Consider the following 21,798-nt stretch of genomic DNA (forward strand, 5'->3'; position numbering starts at 1 on the left):
GCGACTAACAAGAAAAAAAAACACACACACGCACAGACTTTTGTCTTCCGTTAAGGGATCAACAAACTACTCGTTGTACCATTCATTTCAATAAAGCAGGACATTGCAAAGTATCTGTGTTTCTCGCTCGTTCTGTTCAAAGACTTTTCGTATATTCTCTCATAGGAGCTCAACTGGGTCCGTGTTGTCGTCGTTATTACCCGTTTTTCTCCCGCTTTCTAGGCCTTTCTTCCTTGCTTTCGACCGGGATCACAACAAACTCTTGCTGTCTCTTTCCATCATCACATCACGACGATTCCAATGAACAAGTTGTTTTGTATTCTGTTATGCTTACTGGCATTTGTTAGTTCTAATACATACACAAGTAAGTTGCACTGTTTTCTGTTCTCCTGGTGCCTGTGCGGTCAACCAGTGGCAGTGTCCGAGTACTAATAATCCTGCACAGCCGTCATAACAACCACGAACATTGATGGTATCACAGTAACGCTCACACAGACTATAACCAGCGACACAACTACTGATACCACCACCCCTACCACCACGGGTACTACTACTGGTACAACTGGTACTACAACTGGTACCACCACTCCTACCACCACGGGTACTACTACTGGTACAACTGGTACAACTACCGGCACTACCACTGGTACAGCAACTGGTACAGCAACCGATCTTGCTACCTACACAAGTGAGTATAACTCTGTTCAATGATAAACTGCCATATACTAATCAACTTCATCAGCTGTCATCACTACGACTAACATCAACGGTGTTACTGTGACGCTAACAGAGACTATCACTACTGCTACTGATACTGCTACTGGCACAACTACTGGCACAACTACTGGTACCACCACCGGCACAGCCACTGGTACCACCACTGGTACGACAACTAAAACAGGACTGGGTACACGTACCACCACCGCACTTACAACCAACGCTGATACAGGTTCGGCTCCAAACCCAACTTACACCTATTCTGATGCAACTACAACTTATATCACATCATCTGCATGGACCTCGATCTGGGTCACTGTTACCTATTCAGATGGTGGTGTCGCTACAGTGCAAACCACATATTCACAGAGATTCACATCCTTCTGGTCCACTATCGCAACGCCTTCAGAGGGATCCATTGGACTAGGCACCTTATCGGGAACCGTGGGTATCGTCAAAACAAGTGCCTACACAACAATCACAAACGGTGTTCAAGGTGCAATTGGAACAAGTCTTGTGATGTTACTGGGGTTGTTGCTGTTATAAGCGCTTTTCTTTTGTTCTTTCTTTGGTTCGGGTTTATCTATATACATAAACAACAGTTTCGGTTTCTACTGCGTAGATCTACAACAGTACAAACGGGCGGTAAAGAGAAGAGAGTACGAAAAAGCATAGCTATTCCCATAATCAAATCGTATATAAGGATTAGATCATCATCATTGGCTTTGGGTTTCTTTGGTCAGCGCCCTTGTGCGAGAAGAACTCGATCAAATCGTCCGTCTTGAGCACCTCCTTGAACTTCTCACCAACGCTGAACAAGTTCTTCTTGTTGGTTGACTTGGTCCATAGGGCAACTCTGTACACCATCTTTCTGTTACTGAACACAATACCGTTCACCTCGTTCTCATCGTCCTGCAACATCTCACCAATAAGCGCCAAGCAGGTCTTGAGCCAGATGTCGTTGATGTCGACGTTGTATTTCTCGTTGAAACTGAAGGTGAACTTACCACCTTCGGAGTTCTGGACATCTTCCCACTCCGGTCTGATTCCCTCTCTGAACAAGTGATAATCAGCCTTTAGTGGCAACTCCCCTGGCTGTGGGATGGAGTTGAAGATTCCCCAGAACTCCTCCACGGTGGAGAAGGTGATCACAGGCTTCAGCAGGTCCGCCCACGACTCGTTGGAGTCCTTGCTCTGCGATTTCGTATACCATAGTGTCCAGCTCGAGTTGAGCGGATGCTTGACGTCAAACTCGGTCTTGCTGTCGACGACGGTTTGCGATTCCAAGGACAGCTCCTTTGTTGCTTGGGCCAATTCTTCAGACATGTGGATCGTGTTTACTGTGTGGGTGTTTCAGATGAGCTTGGAAACAAAACAAATGGGAGACGTGATATGAGGGAAGGGTTATAAAGTACAAAACGAAACGAAAAAAAAATGTGTTATAGAAAACAGAAGGAAAAGTAAACAAAATTTGATCAAAATCCACAAGGACTGGAAAAAAAAACCTAATATTACGCCGATTTCGTTTTCTGGACGGAAATGGGAAAATTTTTCGTCCAACGACAAGATGGGGACAGAACTCTATTTCCGGGGCGCGAGGGTGGTCGGAAGCGGTGTCTGGGTGACTAGGTGTCTGGATGACTAGGTGTCTGGGTGTTGTGCCTACGTAAGCACTTGCAGCTCACCCTTCGTTACAGCACAGTTGATGGAGGCAGTACAACACCACACGACTCGCTGACGGCCCGTTCACCACCTGTTTCTACCGCTGGATCTGACTCTGATGTCGTGGGATAAAGGAACAGATCAGCAGGTGTCTCCTTATACAGGGAGGCCATCCAATTCGCTGGCAAGACTGGCGTTCAACATCTATGGAACGTCTGGTGGAACAACACCATCGGGCATCTCGAGGACTCCGTCCTACCATAACCGGCAGTCGTCGCCTCCAAACGCCACGCCCCCTAAAGGTGTCTCGCCTGTGTATGACGTCGGTGCCAATGACATCACCACTGTTAGGTACAAGTCGAACTCTGAGCTCATTGGCCTCTGTAAGCTGAACACGGACTCTGATCATGTGGTAATGGCTGGTAAGACTACGCTTCAGATCTACAGGGTTGGCACCACCGTCGTGCCAATTGATGAACTGTTGACCAACAGCTTCTACATGAAGAATAAGAAAGCGTTTGGTACCATACTGGACGTTAAGTGCGGGCATCGTAACTATAACAAGTACGTCGCAGCAAGTACGACAACTGGAAGCATTCTCATCTTCAACACCACTGCAAAGAGTAACAAGCTGCTATTCAAGTACTCGGATCAAACTAGGGCGATCAATACACTGTCATTCTCCCAGTTGGACCCCCATCTGCTATTGTCGGGATCGCAAGACGGTGCAGTGAAGCTTTGGGACTTGCGTGCCTCAAAGGGCAAACCAACCCTCACCATACAGCCAGGTTCTGATGCCGTTAGATCAATACAGTTCTCACCATTCCATAACAAGAAGTTTGCTGCAATATCTGATTCCGGTGTTATCCTGAAATGGGACCTGAGGTTGCCAACACAATTTGAAAAGAAGTTAAATGCCCATACAGGACCTGGCTTATGTATAGAATGGCATCCTGAGTTTGATTACCTCGTGAGTGCCGGCAGGGATAAGCAAGTTCAAATTTGGAACATGAACAGTGATACCAGAGTCCCAGAACATGTCATTTACTCTGCGAACCCGGTCAGCAAGGTCACCTGGAGACCAACGGTATCCAATAGCATAACAGGCGCAGAAGTTGCAATGAGTTTCCTGAATAATGATATGGCTGTCCAAATCTACTCTTTGAAACGGAAGTATATCCCACTGTACACCATTGAATCACACACTGCTCAGATAACTGGACTTTCGTTTAAGGATGAGAGATTTCTCATGACATGTTCAAAGGACAAGTTCTTTTGCAAGGAAGATCTGGCCTTGTACCCACATACAATCGATAACTTATCTCTGACATCGGTATCTTGGACTCCTAATAATGATATCATGTTCATAGATCAACAGAAGAAGAAATTCGAAACTGATAGGGAGTCGGATACTCAACAATCAGGAGTTTCATACCCTCAGCCTTCAACATCACCTTCTTCGAATCCATCAGCACTGACCAACACACCTTATATGTCGTACAACACATCACCGAGACCAGGAATGTCACGGAGCAGTAGTGTAAGACCATCGCTAATCCGTGGACAAAGTGGGAACTTAAACCTTCACCATACGACTCCTGTGATGAACCCTACTGCTATTCCTGTGACATTGCCTATTATGAAGAACAAGGACGCTTTGAAATATCTCGCAGAGAATTACGTGATTGACCCTAGTGAGGATCTCGTTGCCAGTTGTGTTAAAAATGCAGCAACTGCTAGTGAAGTTGGAAATTACAGAGATGCCCAGACGTGGAATGTCATCAAAGAAAGCTTGCTTTGGGAAAGACAACTTGATCAGGAATTGATATACGATGTGCCTGAAGTAGTCCATGGTGATGGTGAAAGTCTACACTCTGATCTCACAAGTGAGAAGTATCAGTACTCAACATCAGCATCGACGAATTATGGTAAGAGTCCAAGTCTCTCTGATCTCTCAGAGTTCAACTCACTGAACTCGAAAGAACACCATTTCGTTACAAGAGAGCATCGCTTATCAATAATCAAAAGTATCAAGAGTAAGTCTTCAATAACAGATATCCAAGAGTCCGAGTCTGAGGACCCGGATCATGGCAAGACGGTCACCAGAGAGGATGTTCTGAGATGGGCTGATACGCTCAAAACGAAGCCATCTGATACAGCAGCATCTGGCGATGATACACTAAACAAGGATGAGAATGAAGTTGCGGTGGAATTTACAGAGGCTGCTACCAAACCTGTTGCGTTACATCATCGTAAAAGGTCTATAAGAGAGTCTATGTTGGATATTGCTGACTCTAACTCTGCCCAATCTCGCTCGCCAACCTACTCTTTGATGTCATCTATGAGTGCAGCTTCCATTAAGCCACTAAATGCACCATTGGCTCCTATCCTGAGTAAGCAATCTCTGAGTAAGCAGAATTCACATATGTCAGAACTCACCAAGCAACTCACAGGCCAAAAGACAGATCATGAGAAGGTGACTGTAGGTGGTAGGTTGCTTCCACCTTTCGTGCCTCGTCAAATGATCCGCAAATCAGTCGAGTTCAGCTCTGGCCAAGGTGATTTGATCATGAGTTGTACTCTGTTACTTCTCTTTAACGATAGATACAAGATTCTTCCAGAAGTGATGATGAAGAATAGCCTATTTGAATATTTACAATTCTTACAAAGGATGACGTTTTGGGTACCATTGGCTAACATCCTACAGATCACAGAGTACGATGAGTTCAAACAAATGTCATCTAATTCAACAACGGTACGGCGTTTCTGTTCTAAATGTGGTGTCTTGGTTGTCAATGAAAAGACTAAAGAGAAATATCTGAAGGACGATCAGGTGAACTTTGGTGCGTGGTTCTGCGAGCAATGTGGATGCAGAAGTAAGTGTATCTATTGTAACGAGCCATTGAAGGGACTTAACATCTTCAGGCTGAAATGTGGACACAATGGTCATTTTGGATGCTTCAAATCATGGATGTTCGACGAAGGAATGAGCTGCTGTCCCGGTGGCTGTTAGTGCTCGACTGGTGGGATACTCTTTATGAAATCATGAACAATGTTCCAGTACGAAGGATATACAACTGTATCGTTATGGTGAGCTCCGTCAAACACCGTGCGAGATTTAACTGTAGCAGGTGAAAGTTCGTAGAGTCTCGCCATGTGGTCTGGAGGCACGATCTCGTCCTTCTCTGCGCATAGAAAGATCATCTCAACCTCTGGAGATACTTTCAAGATGTCGTGCTCCGAGTCCCATACCTGGTGACAAAGAAATGTAAAATTCCTCAAGAAGGGGAAGATATGAGGAATCGCCTTGCGTATACTCAAGAATGTATTCTCTAGCACGACGGCCTTCACTGGAACATAGTTCTTGGAGGCGATGTAGATGGCCACAGCACCACCTAGTGATCTTCCATACAGAACAACGGAAGAGTTGCTCAACTGATCATGTTCCATGACAAATTTCATGACGGTATCAGCATCAGTCTTTATTCCATCCTCAGTGGAAGTTCCAGTAGACTCGCCATAGCCTCTGTAGGAGAAGATCAGGACATTATAGCCCATTTCCTTGTAGAGGAGCTGTACTATTGGAAGGGAGTTTCCAATGTTCCCGGCATTAGGACACAGGACAATGATGGTCTTGTTCTTATAACCAGGCAGTGTTCTGTCGTGTAGCAGTAGGAACGTGTGGATCTTCTCTCCATCCGGGGTCTCCAGGAACATATTCTCGTATGGCATGTCATATTCATCCGGCGTGTCCGTCTTCAACCGGGCATCGTTCAGCGTGTTTGGATAGATCAACTTCAGCTGGAAACGGTACAGCGCAGCGAGCGATACAACACTGACTGAAGCCAAAGCTGCGGCAAACATCTTAAGTGTATACGACAGAGTGGGCATTATAGATTCTACCAGTCTGAGGATGAGTTCAGAGCACTAGGGAGGATTGAGAATGGCGTGAAAGGCTGTCATGATTGTTTAACCCTGACGTGTTTTTTGGATTTTTTGGCCCAGGGGGTGGGTCTACCCCCGAGGTCGAATATACATCGGCTGGCAAAGCTCTACATCGTCTAATGGTGCTTGTTTCTATAAAGAATTGAGTATCTGTTTTATATGATGATGAGCCCTCAGACTTTCCATCTCTCTGTGACACTTCTCAGTCCATCAAAGATGAGGGTGTTGTCCACTGGAATGTACTGATTGGTCACTAACTTGATGGCTTCCTGGCCTGCGATTCCACCCATCACGGAACAAATGTTGTTCAGCTGCTGTCCCTGTGCTCTCAAAATCTCTCTGAGAACATCGTACAGCTCGTGGGAGGCTGTGAGTGACTTCCTTTGAGAGAAGAGGTCATCAAGGTGGTCCAATGTTGGGAGTGCGTTATGTGCTAGGATATACTGCTGAACGAGGAAGATTCCGATGAGTACCAGATTACTCTTTGAATCTTCGTGTTCTGTTGCAATTTTCGTATTCACATAGTTCAGAGGTTGACAAGAGCTTTGTGAGAAGTAGAGATGTCTTGAGTTCTTCAGAAAGGTCTGTACAGTCTGTGGGTCGACAGCGTGGTTCCAATGCATCGTCTCCAATATTTTATCCAACTTTTGAGTGAATAGTGCTCGATCCGCATCTGCTTTGCCTTGATATATCTTTTTCAAAGCTAGGTAGTTCCCTGTAGATGAGGTCATATCTGGTAATGCACCTGTCAGAGGCAGTACACCTGTCCGTGTGACAAATGCTTTCAGGGCCTTCACCAGGATCCAGAATAAGCTTCTACTGTTCTCCTCTTCAAGACGTGTATCCACCTGTTGTAACAGCTCTTGAATACTGTGAGGAACGCCCGTTGAGCTCATAATCATATGACTATTTTCCACGGCTTCGTCAAAGTTCAGCTCTTGGTAGTCTTTCTTCCAGTCCATGATCATCTTTTTGAACCCCTTCTTCTCCTGACTGGTTTTAGGTAGCTGGGTATGAGCCTTTCTCCAGGCCTGCACGGCCTTCAATTGTATTATGAGATACGGTATCTGCGCATGTTCCTCGACATCAAGTGACTCAAGATCAATGGAATCGCTATATTGCAGTAATTCATCCCAGGGGTTTACAATCCTGAGATCTGCAACGCCCTGGGTATGAGTTTCGACAACTTCAACTGAAGGTTTGAATATTCTAAGGATACCGTAAAATCCCAGGGTATTCGTTACAATCACCGGTATCTTCAGCTTTGACAGTTGTTCCAGCACCAATGGGTACTCCCAGTTGAGTACAACAAGGTCATATTGGTTCCAAAAATCGGTTGGTTGAACTGTTTGTAACCAAACATTCACATCTTCAACATGGTGGAAATCACCAGCAACGTCCTCGTTCAACTCATTCAAGTTCTTCACCAGGGACGACATCCTCTCGGAGCCCACATCATCAGGACTCAGGTAGAACGATACAAGGTCCTCGCTCTGTACCGTCTGGGGCTCATCCAGCAACGTGAAGGACCCTACGCCTGGTAACACCAAGTTCTTTACCAACTCCAGCGAGGTGACTGTCGGTTGCACCACCAGCACTCGTGCGGATTCAAGCAATTGTTGCCCCTGGTTTTCCCACAGCCGTAATTGACGATCGTACTTCTCCTCTCTGTCCATCTCGCTCGGCTTGTAACACTAGAGAAGTCAATCGTCTAAACAAAAGACCCCAGTGTAAAACAACATCATGGGAAAGTACCCCATTAGCCTCACTCACACACCCGGACATACAACAGCAACCACCAGGGCTCAAAACGCAAGCGAAAGAAAATTCCGACACAAATTCCGACACAGCCCTGAGGCGCTGCATCGGAACCTTAAATCTGGAAGAGCACAGACAGTGAAAAAAAGCATCTTGCAACCAGGTCAACGACCGTGCATCGAACGGAATTGGCTTGCGATGATACGAATACCTCAGCTGTTTTAACCTGTTCATACTCAGAGGCTGTTGACTCTTTTCGTAACATAAACTGTGAGATAGAAAACAGGCATCCAGTCTTGCTGTACGTGTAACGTGTGTGGTCTCTCTCTGTCTAAATTTCATTCTGCACTGGTGCACTCACCATTCATATACTGCTGTTGAGTTGCTCATCAGTACTTATAACACCAACAAGGAAACAATCGAACAAATAGAGATATGTCGCCTGATTCGCATCTGGAAGGTGAAGAGGACTCACCGCGTCGATTCTCGGGCTATAACTCGTTCCAAGAGATGCTCAATACTGGGGGTCGCAACTCGCTGAACAACTTTGCGTCTTCGTACTCGAGAAGTGCCAACTTCCTCCAGGCTGATTTTGACGTTGGTCAACGGCCAAAGAGGTTGAGCATGGCGACGGTGGGCTCTGAAGAGAGACCACTGATCGAGGATTCGCTTCATCCAACTTTCTCCTATAATGCCATTGAAGAAGAGACAGATGCGAGAAGTGTACGAACAGCTGCACTCAAGAATACTGGGAATTCCACTGCTCCCCAGACGATATTTAACGGTATCAACACACTAATAGGAATTGGTATCTTATCTTTGCCTCTGGGAATGCGCTACGCTGGTTGGATTCCAGGTAGTGTCATCTTACTGGCTTGTGCACTGAGCACCCAATACACGGCGAAGTTGCTTGCCAAGTGCCTCCAAAAGAACGATGAACTTATGACCTATGGTGATATTGCCCAATACTGTTTGGGGAACGTTGCACATTTCATCATCGTTGCTACCTTCACCGTTGACCTTTTAAGTGCAGGCATATCAATGATTGTGATATTTGCAGACTCGTTCAATGCACTGACAGGAGTGGATAAGCTGGTCTTCAAGATCATCATCTCTTTCCTCTTCTTCCTGTTCAGCTTCTTGAGACTGGATATACTGTCACATCTAAGTCTCCTTGGAATCCTATGCACCACGCTCATCGTGTTCTCTGTCATAATCTGCGGTCTGTTCAAAACAGACGGCCCAGGGTCCTTGCTACACCCTTCACCAACGTCACTATGGCCACAGGATGCACAGAATCTGTTCCTCAGTCTCGGTATCTTCATGTCACCGTTTGGTGGCCATGCCATATTCCCTGAGCTGTACAGAGATATGGTGCATCCAAAGAAATATAACAGATCCGTATCCACAATCTTTGGATTCACATGGAGTGTCGACTTCGCCATGGCTGGCCTTGGCTATCTGATGTTTGGTGAGGCCGTCCTCGATGAAATCACCAAATCGATCATGGTTACACCGGGCTTCCCTCAGTGGATAAACGTTGTCATATGTGCCTTGATGGGAATACTCCCAGTGTCAAAGGGGCCACTCATCACACGTCCAATCATCACGATGCTCGACCAATACACCTCATCCAAGACCACGTATAACAAGCTCCCTTCGAGCGTCATCCGCGCCATTAACAGGTTTGTCATTGTTCTCATCTTCTTCATCACCTCCCTCGTCTTCACTGACTTTGGACGCATCATGTCGTTCCTTGGAAGCGCCATTTGCTTCGCCATCTGTATCATTTACCCTCTGACCTTCTACCTGATCATTTACTACGACGAACTGTCCGTCTGGAAGATCACTGCCACGGTAATATCCATCATCATCAGTGTCATTTTGGCGGTTTGTGGAACCACTGCGGTGGCGTTAGTGTGAAACTGGCCTTATCATGTTACATGGACATATATGTAAACAAAAAGATAAATAGAATCAACAATAAAAGCATATACAAACGTGAAGCCCAAGCACGACAAACAACATGGCGGTTAACGCTGGGAACACGAAGTTAGATCAGGATTCGTTGATTCAGAAGCATGCCGGTGTCACCACGGTTTGGTAAGCAAGAGTGTACATCTTTCTGGTGCTTTTGATGTCACCATGCTAACACATATCACGCAGGCTATTATCGACGTTGGGATTGAGATCGGCGCACAGGAGGATAACGAGAAAGGAGATCCAGTCAGTATCGATCCCTCAAACTTGTGACGAGATCAAGAAACCGGATAATGCGTTGACTCTCCGTATCAAGTCCTCGTTGTTGTATGGTGTTGCTTTGGTGTACAAGCAAAAGACTGATTACTTGAACAGCGACGTGTCAAACGTCCGTACCAGGATCCAAAGAGGCTTGAATCCTCTCAAGGGACACGCCTCCAAGATATTGATGCCCATGGCGTCGGAGGCTGATGTGCTGCAACGCTTAGCAAAACAAGTCGTTCTTAGAGATGACCCCTCGTTCAACATAGATGGCGGGTTGTTACCACCGCTAGCTGGGTTAGACTTCTTGCAGACCTCCAACGCCCATGATGATCTTCAAAAAAGAGGGATTCAACAAGTGGACCAGGAGAACAATGTGATTTCCTTGCCTGTTGATCAGTTGAATCTACGTGAATCTGGAACTCATTTCGTGGAAGAAGATGGATTGCAAGGCTTGAATCCTGAATTTGCATTCAACGATGACGGATTCATAGTAGATATTGTTCAGGACGATATTCGTCCTGACACTGATTATCAATTAGGTGATGGTTCATTCAATTTGGCATTCGATGTCGATCCGCAACCTGCTGAAGATCACATTCGTGAAATGGATCAGATCTTGGAGGAGGTTGAGGAACCTCGCGTTGGGCAGAATCAAGATCATGCACAAGCAGCACCACCTAAGGTTTGTTCCAAGAAGCGTATGAGAACAGATACGTCGCAGATTGTCGTGGACATGGCCATTAGTATATGTACTGAAGATTTACGCAATTTCAGAGATAACTATGTTTCCGTGATGAAGTCAAAGGCTAAGAAACCCAAGTATAATAATTACTTGGATTTTACCTTGAAAGACCCACTTCTTCCAGATTTCCTTCCAGTTGTGGCAGTTGACACCATTGAGCGTGGTCGCCAATTACATCGTGAAGATGGTGACTTTGTCGATAGCCTAAATCGTCATAGAAGATCATCTGTAAGCTCCATAGAATCTGGAAGACACGTCTCTGTATCATCAAGACGCCATTCGCGTGCAAGCTTAGCTGCTATCGACTTACCCTGGGAAAACGCACCACTGGCCGATGCTGATCACGACTTTGATTACCGAAACGAATTGGATGAATTCCCGCTAAGCTTGGAGGATCATTCAACCACTTCCGGCTCTTCGAAGAAGAGGTCAAGCTCCCTTCTAAGGCTTCCAGAATTGCAAGAGGAACGCCATGATGCTTCAAGAGACAAGGAATCGGTCTCGGGGACCGGTAACACGTTGAGATCAGGGCATGGGCATGGAACCATGTTGAAGTTTTTGGCGTTTCTACAGTCGAGATTTGAGGAGGAGAACTGTGAAGAGTTGAGTTTTGAAAAACTAATCGATTACGAGACTGACAGATCGATAGTTGTAAAGTCATTCTATGAGGTTCTACAATTGGCAACTCTCAACGGGATAAAGGTATCTGTTGGCCAAAGTATTGGTGATTTTGGCTTGATGTCCGCTTCTGAACTGTCCATTCGTCTTGCATGACACCATAGCGGATTCATTCACCTATTTCGAAGTCTTCCCAGCTATACAGTCTATGACTTACAATTTGCAATTCTAACCGTTATACATTGTATACTTCATGTGCTAATTATACAATGTCATGCGGATGTCTCCGAAACAACGATGCCATGCAGTGCAAGTTTAACTTTGGACTCACATCAATTGCTACAACAACAGCAAGCTACATAATTTTTAAAGCAATCATAGTAATTAATCATGCAAACGAGTTTAGTGTGGAAACCCACCAGTCGATTAAAGTATAACACATAAAAAAGGGATCAGCTAGTGAAAGAACGGCTCCATAAGGATCGATCATAGCAAATCATTCAAGTACCTGGAGGAACAACTCAGTTGATTTGAGTTGGTTGTTGATCCTCATCTTCAGCCCATTCAGCTTCAGCCTCAGCAGCCTCTTGTTCATCAGCCTCCTCGTCATAGACGTCATCAGCAGTTTGGTGCAATGAGAGAGCAGGCTTGACAGCAGCTTGGTCCAAAGTCCAGGCGGCCAAAGCATTTTCAGCATCAATGATGATTTGCTTAGAAGCTTCGTAACCGTCATAAGCTGGTCTGGTCTCACCAGGGGTGACTGGGGCATCATCAAGCAACTCCAAAAGGGCCTTACCGTAACCAGCGATCAAGGCCAACTTCTCAGAGAGTTCTCTTGTAGCGTCGAACTGGTAGTTGAATCCAGCTTTGAACTTTTCTCTGGTAATGTTTGACAATTGTGCCTCAGCAACCAAGGATTCGGCCTCGGCACGCACCAATTCTTGCTCCAAAACAGCAATCTTTGGGGACTGTGGGTCCTTGTACTTCAAACGCGCAATTTCATCGGTAATTTTTTGCTTGCGTTCTCTTGTTGGTTGGACAGAGCCCTCAATGTCTCTGATGGACTTCAACGTGAGTCTGTACTGATCATACTTATCAATGTATTGATCCTCAAGCTCACCAATCTCATAGATCAACACACCGAGTTTATCAGTCACGTCTGAAACGTCGTCATCGTTATCCTCACCCCAGACGGACAACTGCTTGGCAACCTCACGACGCTCTCTTGCAACCAATTCAATGGATCTCAACACATTCTTCTCCAACTTGATCAAAGCGGACAACTTTCTGGCCAATTCAGGACCAAAGTTGGCTGCAGCGTTCTTTCTGAAAGTAGAAGCGATACCAGCTTTACCAAAGAACTTAGACTTGGTGGTAGAAGTTGGAGGTGGTGGCGATTGCAATTGAGAAGCCGTTGGCGCTCTAGTGTTTCTCAAAGAGTATGTTCTGTGCATTTTATCTGTTAAATACGTACAATTGAAGAGAAACCTCACAGGAAAACCCCTGGACTGGAAAGAAAAGCAAGAAAAACCCCCTTTTTATATGATTTGCCCGGATAAATTTTTCGCCATTTTCAGCCTTTGTAGATTGCTCGTGCGTGCGGCGCATACTTGAACAAATAGAGATATTCCCGATTGGGCTAACGAAAGTTTCCTAATTCGGAACTTGATAGCGTACATATGCTTCCTGCTACGTCATTGTGAGTTAAGGGACAATGCACTATTACACAGGGAAATAGCTATACTTTGACCCTTTTAGCCTGTCTCTCATCATGATGTAACCTGAGGGCATCGAGTATTCTGGTGTATTCCTGTCTGATGCCCTCATAAGCGGTTTGTAGCTTGTCATTTCTCAAGGCTTTGTCCAATTCTGATAGTCCGTCTCTGTTTTTAATGTACAGGCGTTTCTTTATGACAAGTCTGGCCAATTTCACGTTCTCGTTGTATAGATACCCCATTTCAACAAGCTTCTTGAATTGGTTCAGCTCTAGCTTGTGGCTTGCAGCGTTGGATACAAACCAGGCTTCATCCAACTTGGAAATGGATGAGGGTAAATTGGAGAGTACGCCTTCTTCAAACAACCTCTTAAAGTCGTTTCTATATCTCAAGTCGTCAAACTTCTCGTTGGGGTCTTCAACACAGATCTCCTGGACCTCAGGATCCGCTAACCAGTAGTTTATCACCGCTTGGTAAAGCTGAGAACCGTGGAGACCATTCTGATGATTTGGAAGAATAACGAACTGCGAAATCTTGTTTCTTCTCTTGATAGCCTTGTTTGAATCAAACTCTTCTCCACCGTTATACTTGAAGTAAGAGTACGACGTGGTGAATCCAATGATGGTATCATCCTTACGCATCACAAACAAGCTCCAAAGAGAATCAGAGGTATCAATGTAAGACCCAGCTTCGATAAACATCAGCACCAGTATCTGTAATCTCTTGTTCAACTCAACAGCAAACTCATTGTCAAAGCCATATTTATAAACGGCATACTCATCAAGTTTGGCAATCAATTCGCCGCGTTCCACTTTCTCCTTCTTGAAAGTCTCCACCCACAGCTGTTCGTCGTCAACAACAGTGCTTGCAGGCAAAAACTCTAGCATCTTGTCCTTCACGTCGTCAACTTCATCGTTCAGCTTCTCAGAATACGTCACTTTCAAGAATGGTAGAAATGTTGTATAGTGGAAGGCAAGGTTGATCTTCAAATCTTTATATCCAAAGATCTGCTCTGAATCACCAAAAATTGGATACGTGAAAGCCGGTTTGAAGGAGGTATAGCCATCATCGTCGGCAATGGATATCGACAGCACGTCGTTTGAGGATACAGTCCACTTCTCTGGGTCGTACGACATCTTGTGTAGTCTCTTTAGAAGGATGTTGAGGTGGCTCCTCCGGTTGCTGTGGTTGTCATTGTTGTTGTAGTTGTTGTTTTGTGGTTGAAGGTTTTGAAAACCACAAAAGGGTAAATTTCGTGTTTGGTGTTCGGGTGTTCTAAAGAGAAACAACAAGCACTGGGAGACGCTAACCGAGAACACCATCGCACTACGGTTTGAGAGCCCAGTTACGTCTAAATCATCGTTTATGTACTCTTCCAAATGTTGGTTTGTCATGGTACTCAGCTGGTAAGGCTAGACGGACCACGATGGGTCCCAATAGTGGACCTTCCCTTTATACACGTCAACCCATAGGTACCCATCGCTAACCATAGACTGTAGCAACTGTTCGCACTTGATGTAGTCCCACTGTAGATTATCGCAGAGCATTCTTGAGGTGATCGATCCTATTTGGTTCACAATATCGAAGACCATGGTTTGGTCCTTTGTGAGCCCAATATGAACGTTTTTCAAATACTCATGGTGTCCGATGGTGACGATTTGTAGCTCTTCGTTCAGCATCTGCATCATGGATACACATCGATGGATATCCTCCTTGACAACACCGCTCTCTTTCAGTTGAGCCAGTAGCTGTGAGACCTTTATCATCCCACCATTGATATCCCTTGTGGAGTTACAGTATTCAATGATTCTGCAACAAAGCTCGTAATAGAACTCGTTCATCTTGGTATGCTTGCCATATATCTTCAAGGGGTCGATACCAACGAGTGAACAGGTCTTGACGAATTCGTTACGGAGTTGCAGGTCCTCTGTTAGTTCGTCGTTGTGTTCGTCCAAGAAATTCATGAGAATCTGCTTAAACAGTTGCAATTGTGTAGATAGCTCCTTGGACTTCCTCCTTATAAGGGATTGTCCCAGTTCTGTGAACTGTTGGCTGTTATTATCGAACGCTGATAGTCCATGTCTCTTCATCATTATAGCTCCCTCCTGCCTTTGGTTCTCTACTTATTATGTCTCTTCTCGCACTTTTATGTAAACAGTTGAAGGAGAGTTGTCCTGGAGAATCCCGCGCTATCGCGTGTGCGTAGGCACTGCCTGCCCGCAGCTTTAAAGAATTATACCGCACTTAAGCTATGAGTCAATATGGAATATAAAGGTTTTATATAATGTATCTTTCAGGATTTTAGAAATTAAACTATTGTGCATTGACCACCACCGTACAATGCCTGTAATGATTCCTCTGTAACTTCACGATCGTTAAGTTTCTTCTTACTCTTAACTTCATCAGGGAACTGATGCTTCATGAGCTCCATCAATTGATAATCAATGTTCTGTTCTGTAGCATCCATAACAACGGTGTCCCTACACATTGGACATTTCTTTTCACCACGACGCTGTAATTTGATCATGCATCTCAAGCAGAAGAAATGATCGCACGAGAGTCTCACTGGTTTATACGCAATGGCAAAGCAAATAGGACAGAGGTAGTCGTCTAACTGTGGAATCACTCTAACGATGTCCGTACAGATGATCTGTTCCATGGACTGTGTGGACAATTTGGACTCGTGAAAGGTGACCATCTTCGTCAGGTTCTTCCTTGATTGAAGCATCGTATGCTTGTCGAATTTTTTGATGATCTTCTTCACTGCAATGGCATTCAGCTTTTCGAATTTCAAAAACTGTATCAACTCCAAGTTCAGGTCGCAGAATTTGTTGAAGAACTTCTCATTCTGCTTTGTATGCTTGAACGATTTGATCAGCTTCAACTCTGTGATGTGCTGAACGAACTGGTTGAACGTCTTTCTGTTGAAATGGGTCTTCAAATCCAGTTTGAAATCAACATATTGGTTGAAAATCTCTCTCCACAGGTACATATCACTCTTGTGTTTATTGTTCCCATCTGTAAGTTGTTTAATCATTGAGCTCAAAAGTTGAATCTTTGTCAAGAGCTCTTCCTCGTGAGATTGGTTAAACTGCTCCAGCTCCGTATACTGGTGATACAAGTCGTCAAAGAATTCGTGGTCACTAGCAAGTTTCAACCTCTCTGACCGTATGCTCTCCGTCTCATCGTCACTGTTTCCTTCGAACTTCAAACGCGCCTCCAAGGAGTCGCCGTGTCTTTCAAACTCATAGTATAAGTGGCAATGCTCTGGGTCAGCTGCAACATGTTTGGACAGTCCAATTCTTTCCATCTCATCAACAACCCTATTAATACTCTTCTTCAAAGGTTTGTAGTGGATGGACTTTTCAATCCATTCCTCGGGGATTTCATCCTCCTCCAGTTCTTTCTCAAACGTCTTACCAAACTTCATTATCAAAGCATACTATTTGTCCACCAAGTACAGAGTGTCGAGGCAACAGCCACCTTTCCGTCTAAAATGTAAAAAAAATCCAATTTATCTATGGGAGGAAGGAAGGAAGAAATGGGACCGTTCTCCAAGTTCTGTCCCAGTGCTACTCATCGCACTCATCAAAAGAAAAAAAAAAAGTCACTGCGGGTGAAATATGTCGATTGCTATGGCAACGGAGGCTTTTAAAGATTTGCGGGCAGCAAAGAAACAACAGGACACCAGCCAATCCACACAAATTAGCACAAGTTAACCCCGAATGCGTGCTGTAAACCACACTGAAACTGTGAAGCCACGTGTATGAGGTTTCATTGATTAGCAAATTGCATTCTCTCTCCTTTGCTGAGAAATGCCCATGTGAAAAAGACTCTGGTGTAGCTCTCTAGGTGATGCATTGGGTGCTGAGCACATGTAGACGGGGAATGTTTAGCAGTTCAATAACGAGCCAATGCGCAAGTCCAACCCTTAGCTCTGGTCAGTAGTGGAATTGCATGAATTGAGACATCTTACATCGCTATATAGTTAGTTGTTTCTTGGCAAATGTAGCAATTGAGCCACGAGTCGCCCCAGTATCAAATATCACTTGATCTAAAAATTGGCTTACGACTTAACAGTTTAAAGCGTCGTATCGTGCTGAGAGTCCCCTAGTCCGTTGTAGCGGGCTTTTCCAGCTGTTTCCCCGGCTGCAGTTGAATATAGCGGCGGAGTTAGCAATCAGAGTTCAATTTCCCGTATGAGGCAGAAGCGTTTTCACCTCCAAAAGGCTGAGGGGCCTGTAATGCCGTGGCTAGCGTGGTCTTCACGCTTTGGACGGAGATTTAAATGGTAATGAATTGAGAGTAATGACGATGTATACTGGAATATCAGCGTTGTCATGCAGATACTGTAGATCCCACTTGGTCAGAGCGCTTTGAAATAGTAAGATTTGAGGCAATTGGATCAAAATGGTGTGGTAAAAGTAGGTTAGTTTCCTTGCAGAAGCTTTGCAGCAAGGAAGGAAAGTGAGGATCTCTGCCCACTAGAACGGCGACGTTGACGATTGGAAACATGGTTCATCATAGACGAATTACAATGCTAGTGTGGAATGTTATAATCAAACTGGTCTTTCAGGATGGAATATCTCACTGGCTTTGACTATACGTAACTACAGCAACACACCGCAAAATTTGTCTCGACGTGATAGAGCACATCTCCACGTCGAGAGATGCCAACCTTCTATTTCTACATAAGTTGAAAGTTGAAAGTCATGATAGTCATTAAATATGGAACACTATGAAGAAATTCCCTTCATTTGTTCACTTGGACACGTGGTTGAGGTGCAGTGGTAACGAGTGGAGAACCCTTCTGCTGTTGCTGATGTGAGGGCTTTTGATGTTGTAACTGCTGCTGCTGTTGTAATTGTTGTTGTTGCTGTTGTTGTTGTAATTTCTGGGCCTGTGTTGATTGTTGTGTTTGAGATTTCTGCTGCTGTTGCTGTTGCTGTTGTCTCTGTTGTTGAGCTTTTTGCATCTTCTGTAATTGTTGCAGGTACAGCTGTTGTCTTTGTTGTATCATTGCATCCTTCAATGTATCATAAGCCTTCGACAGCAACATACCACCGAATCTAATCACCTGTGTATCGTTTGAAATGGTATTCAGTCTAGCAGGATCATCGCTTAGTATGTCGAGTTGGTTATAACCATCATCGTCAAACTTCCACTGATCAAGCAATCTCTCCTTGGTATCTTCCTCCTCATCTTCGCCAAAGACAATATCGTCATTCCTTGTGGTGTCCCTAGTGTCTATGTACAATTGACCCAATCTTCCAATTCTTTTTCTCAATGTCAGTTGTGGACCGCTAACAAGAGACTTCTTCTCATGGAATGGATTATACTTCTCGGGTAAAATTCTTTTGGATTGCCATTTAGAAGTTTGAGTGTTGAAAACCAACCCATCCTCAGCCTTTGGTAACACACCTTTGGATATGAACTTCTCTACTCCTTCAACATATCCATAGTTTTCCAGATCCAAGAATGATGACGTTATAGAAGAATAAGGTAAATGAGAGGCATCTTCAATCTTGATATGTGGCAAAGTGAGGTTAAGCAATGGACTATAAGCGTCATCTGTTAAATTGATAAATCCAGCATCCCTTAATTTGCGCTTCTTCAACTTCTCCTCAACGAATTTGGCCATTGAATCCTTCTTGTTGTTGAGTAACCTATCAACGGTTTCCAGTTCCATATCAGGAATCTTTGATGGTGGTAACTTCACATATGGTTGGAACTGTTGCTGTTGCTGTTGTTGTTGTAATTGTTGTTGTTGAGAGTCTATACCATCAGATGAACTACCCACCTTGGACTTGTCGATATTAGCATTGTTACCGGTTTTTGACAGTACTCTCTTCTTTTCATCTTTAACATCAGTAGGTTGTTCAGCTTGAGGTGGAGGTGGAACTGGTTTCTTTTTCTTGTGTGCAACAAGATCTTCATCGCTGTCTGTGATACCCAATTCACGCTTAACATTTTTAACTTTGCAACGAAGTTCAAATATCTCACGTTCAGCTTCCAGCGCCTCCAAACGAAGCTTTTCACGTTCTGCCACTAAGAAACATAGCTCTTTAGTGGCCTTTAACTCCAAGTACAACTTCACCAACTTCTCGGAACTCTGAACATCTGCTCGTCTTGTCTTTCTTTGTTGTCTGAATTGACGTTGTCTAAAACAGATATAAGCATCGTTGTCATCTTCACCATTGAACTTAAGAATTGGGGTGATTGTTTGGCCATTTCTTTCGATCTTTCTCTTTTTGAAGTGTTCATACACTACAAGTCCATACTGAGAAACCAAATACTTCAACTCTCTAGGTTTTTGGGGCAGATGCGCATCAAAGTTTGTAATAAATGGATGGATGTTCAGCTCCTCTGCTAGCATTCCAGTGACATTTTCCACTGATGACTTATCAATCCTCAATAAAGAATCTGTAATTTCCTCCAATGATAATATCTGGGTGGGATCAGTACTTAGGAAAGGTTGTTTTTCCGTGATAGTTTTCTCAAAATTATACATCAGAATTTCGAATTCGTCCTCCGTAAGTGGATTCTTCTTACGATCTTTGTTTAACTGTACCAAGAACTCCTCATCTGATTCATCCATATTGTAGAGACACCCAGAATAATCCTCCACTTGACAGGAAGATTTGATATAAGACTCCGGATGATGGAAAGTACCCGTATAGTACTTTTCAGCTTCTGGCCATAGCTTTGAGGCATCTGGAGTTGGGATATACGTATTTGCTGTGTTTGACAATCCAGTCGTTTTCAGAATCTTCTGTAAATGCTCCTCACCTTCCTCATTCTTATCCACACCGGTTTCGATCTCTTGTAGTTCACGCTGTTGTAGATCTGCATTATCGATATCGCTTATCTGACTCTGTTTCAAGATTTGCAGTTCAGCCTTTGTAGAGATTTTCCTCTGTCTGAATCTGTTACTCGCAACGCCTCCCTTGACGGAGCCCGCTGCTGATGCAACTGCCATGGTGTTGAAAACGGAAATGTGTAGTGTGATGAGATGAGGTCAACTGAAACTGAAAATGACGATAAAAACGAAATAAAAATACCCAAAAGAGCACGAACAAAGAACGAAAATATATGTGTTGTCTATCTGACTATAATACAAGTATGCAATTTCACTGTGTCACCGAACCTGCGGGAGTTCGTGTCTGCTGGGTTCTTTGATGTGGTTCCCTCTTATCAACGACGTGACACTAAAAACAAGAAAAAACAATTTTTGTCCTCCACGGGATTCGATCCACCGACCGAAATCTTTGTCCGTGTCTGCGCTCGTTTGTTTTGCTTTGCTTTGCTTTGTTTTGTTTGGCGGTAGTGGCACAACCAAAACAACAACGCGCACACAAAGTACACACAAAGTATAAACAAACTGGGTGGCGAAAAAAAGGGGGCCAATTGGAAACAAGGAGCAAGGGGCAAAAGGGCTTTCAAATGGGGTCAGCTTATTTGGTGCTCTTTATTCTCTTCGGCAACAGATGTGATGATTTAAACAGTTTGTTACAACCAATTTAATCTCTGATGCCCTTTTTTCCAAATGTTTGTTTTTCCTCCTGTGCCGGGTTAAAGAGGCAAACTTGGTTTCGTGGTCGTTCAAACAACTCCGTGATGTGTGTGTCGTCGACGTTCAATTTTTTTTTCGTTTTTCACGGGAGATATTTGGCTTGGGAGAAAAAAAATTTCACTTGGGTTACTCCTTTTGACGTATTTCCACATTCGGATGTTTTGGTTGTGTGTCCTTAACCGGATGAGATTCTCCAAGCCGTTCGCAGTTCAAGTGGCCCATGCGTAACGGCAAGCAGTGCGTGCTGTTGTGCGTATAGAGAGGACAGTTGGTAAACTGTTGAATAGGCCTGTGGTTCTTTCTCGCCAGTCCACAGGGTGTGGTTTTCTTCTGTCTCCTTCTCTGTCCCATTAGACAACGTCTTGGCTAGTCTCGTACGCATTACAGTAAAGAGTATTAAACAGGGCTCTCGTACTTGACGTAAGCGTGGAAAGCTGTATGCAGATTGGCATTGGAGACGCTTCCCTGAATTACGTCAACACAGTCCTGTCAAACATAGCACTTTAAACAATTCAGCATGTCGATATTGATACAGCAGCATTCATTGGTGAAATTTGAAAGTACAAAGCGATTGACGTTGAACAATCCTGTACTTAGTACTCACCTATAGTGTGACATGCAAATAATAAAAGCGTAGCACCAATACACCTCCAATACAGGTTGTGGTTAATCACCCTCTCTCCCCCCACACCATTTGTACTTTGGTGAGTGATGCACTGCTAATTCCGTGTTTATTGCACAGGCACTTTTCCGTCCTCTATTGTGATGAACAACTTCAAAGTTTGAGTTGCTCCACATAAGGTTTACATGCAGTTGCGCACATA

General features: G+C 44.3%; 10 protein-coding genes across 10 annotated transcripts; 3 read left to right on the top strand and 7 right to left on the bottom strand.

Moving 5' to 3' along the window:
• Positions 1 to 1,362: 1,362 nt before the first annotated feature.
• CYBJADRAFT_148057 (eukaryotic translation initiation factor 4E) lies at positions 1,363 to 2,188 on the bottom strand. The gene has a single exon (XM_020213288.1). It carries the CDS (start codon positions 2,041 to 2,043, stop codon positions 1,423 to 1,425), a length of 621 nt encoding a protein of 206 aa, XP_020071641.1. The 5' UTR covers positions 2,044 to 2,188; the 3' UTR covers positions 1,363 to 1,422.
• A 124-nt stretch (positions 2,189 to 2,312) lies between these two features.
• On the top strand, positions 2,313 to 5,762 carry RTC1 (Rtc1p). Its single transcript, XM_020214470.1, has one exon. It carries the CDS (start codon positions 2,498 to 2,500, stop codon positions 5,390 to 5,392), a length of 2,895 nt encoding a protein of 964 aa, XP_020071642.1. The 5' UTR covers positions 2,313 to 2,497; the 3' UTR covers positions 5,393 to 5,762.
• On the bottom strand, positions 4,953 to 6,314 carry CYBJADRAFT_166403 (uncharacterized protein). The gene has a single exon (XM_020214471.1). It carries the CDS (start codon positions 6,268 to 6,270, stop codon positions 5,389 to 5,391), a length of 882 nt encoding a protein of 293 aa, XP_020071643.1. The 5' UTR covers positions 6,271 to 6,314; the 3' UTR covers positions 4,953 to 5,388.
• Positions 6,315 to 6,433: 119 nt separating this feature from the next.
• ULA1 (Ula1p) lies at positions 6,434 to 8,047 on the bottom strand. The gene has a single exon (XM_020214472.1). The coding sequence runs from the start codon at positions 7,998 to 8,000 to the stop codon at positions 6,498 to 6,500; it is 1,503 nt and encodes a 500-aa protein (XP_020071644.1). The 5' UTR covers positions 8,001 to 8,047; the 3' UTR covers positions 6,434 to 6,497.
• Positions 8,048 to 8,706: 659 nt separating this feature from the next.
• Positions 8,707 to 10,005, top strand: CYBJADRAFT_124945 (uncharacterized protein; the record flags this gene model as incomplete). Its single annotated transcript, XM_020212565.1, has 1 exon — positions 8,707 to 10,005. One exon carries the CDS (start codon positions 8,707 to 8,709, stop codon positions 10,003 to 10,005), a length of 1,299 nt encoding a protein of 432 aa, XP_020071645.1.
• REC8 (Rec8p) lies at positions 9,819 to 12,044 on the top strand. The gene is made up of 2 exons (XM_020217803.1): positions 9,819 to 10,185; positions 10,249 to 12,044. Exons 1-2 carry the CDS (start codon positions 10,109 to 10,111, stop codon positions 11,840 to 11,842), a joined length of 1,671 nt encoding a protein of 556 aa, XP_020071646.1. The 5' UTR covers positions 9,819 to 10,108; the 3' UTR covers positions 11,843 to 12,044.
• Positions 12,045 to 12,056: 12 nt separating this feature from the next.
• CYBJADRAFT_193429 (acyl-CoA N-acyltransferase) lies at positions 12,057 to 14,537 on the bottom strand (the record flags this gene model as incomplete). The annotated part of the gene is made up of 2 exons (XM_020217481.1): positions 12,057 to 13,053; positions 13,431 to 14,537. 2 exons carry the CDS (start codon positions 14,535 to 14,537, stop codon positions 12,208 to 12,210), a joined length of 1,953 nt encoding a protein of 650 aa, XP_020071647.1. The 3' UTR covers positions 12,057 to 12,207.
• Positions 14,538 to 14,813: 276 nt separating this feature from the next.
• SNF8 (ESCRT-II subunit protein SNF8) lies at positions 14,814 to 15,632 on the bottom strand (the record flags this gene model as incomplete). Its single annotated transcript, XM_020216994.1, has 1 exon — positions 14,814 to 15,632. Exon 1 carries the CDS (start codon positions 15,492 to 15,494, stop codon positions 14,814 to 14,816), a length of 681 nt encoding a protein of 226 aa, XP_020071648.1. The 5' UTR covers positions 15,495 to 15,632.
• A 77-nt stretch (positions 15,633 to 15,709) lies between these two features.
• Positions 15,710 to 16,831, bottom strand: CYBJADRAFT_171625 (uncharacterized protein; the record flags this gene model as incomplete). Its single annotated transcript, XM_020216241.1, has 1 exon — positions 15,710 to 16,831. The coding sequence occupies one exon, from the start codon at positions 16,829 to 16,831 to the stop codon at positions 15,710 to 15,712; it is 1,122 nt and encodes a 373-aa protein (XP_020071649.1).
• Positions 16,832 to 18,352: 1,521 nt separating this feature from the next.
• Positions 18,353 to 20,338, bottom strand: EPL1 (Epl1p; the record flags this gene model as incomplete). Its single annotated transcript, XM_020212087.1, has 1 exon — positions 18,353 to 20,338. A coding segment is annotated over one exon (1,986 nt), but the record flags the coding sequence as incomplete, so codon positions are not given.
• Positions 20,339 to 21,798: the final 1,460 nt, after the last annotated feature.

The sequence above is a fragment of the Cyberlindnera jadinii genome (assembly GCF_001661405.1).
Source record: "Cyberlindnera jadinii NRRL Y-1542 unplaced genomic scaffold CYBJAscaffold_3, whole genome shotgun sequence".
Taxonomy (NCBI): Eukaryota; Fungi; Ascomycota; class Saccharomycetes; order Phaffomycetales; family Wickerhamomycetaceae; genus Williopsis; species Williopsis jadinii.

Bases quoted from the DNA above. Each gene is read 5' to 3' on its own strand.
- CYBJADRAFT_148057 (XM_020213288.1), bottom strand. From the start codon at position 2,043: ATGTCTGAAGAATTGGCCCAAGCAACAAAGGAGCTGTCCTTGGAATCG.
- RTC1 (XM_020214470.1), top strand. From the start codon at position 2,498: ATGTCGTGGGATAAAGGAACAGATCAGCAGGTGTCTCCTTATACAGGG.
- CYBJADRAFT_166403 (XM_020214471.1), bottom strand. From the start codon at position 6,270: ATGCCCACTCTGTCGTATACACTTAAGATGTTTGCCGCAGCTTTGGCT.
- ULA1 (XM_020214472.1), bottom strand. From the start codon at position 8,000: ATGGACAGAGAGGAGAAGTACGATCGTCAATTACGGCTGTGGGAAAAC.
- REC8 (XM_020217803.1), top strand. From the start codon at position 10,109: ATGGCGGTTAACGCTGGGAACACGAAGTTAGATCAGGATTCGTTGATT. The intron at 10,186-10,248 runs GTAAGCAAGAGT...CATATCACGCAG, and splicing joins GCCGGTGTCACCACGGTTTG to GCTATTATCGACGTTGGGAT.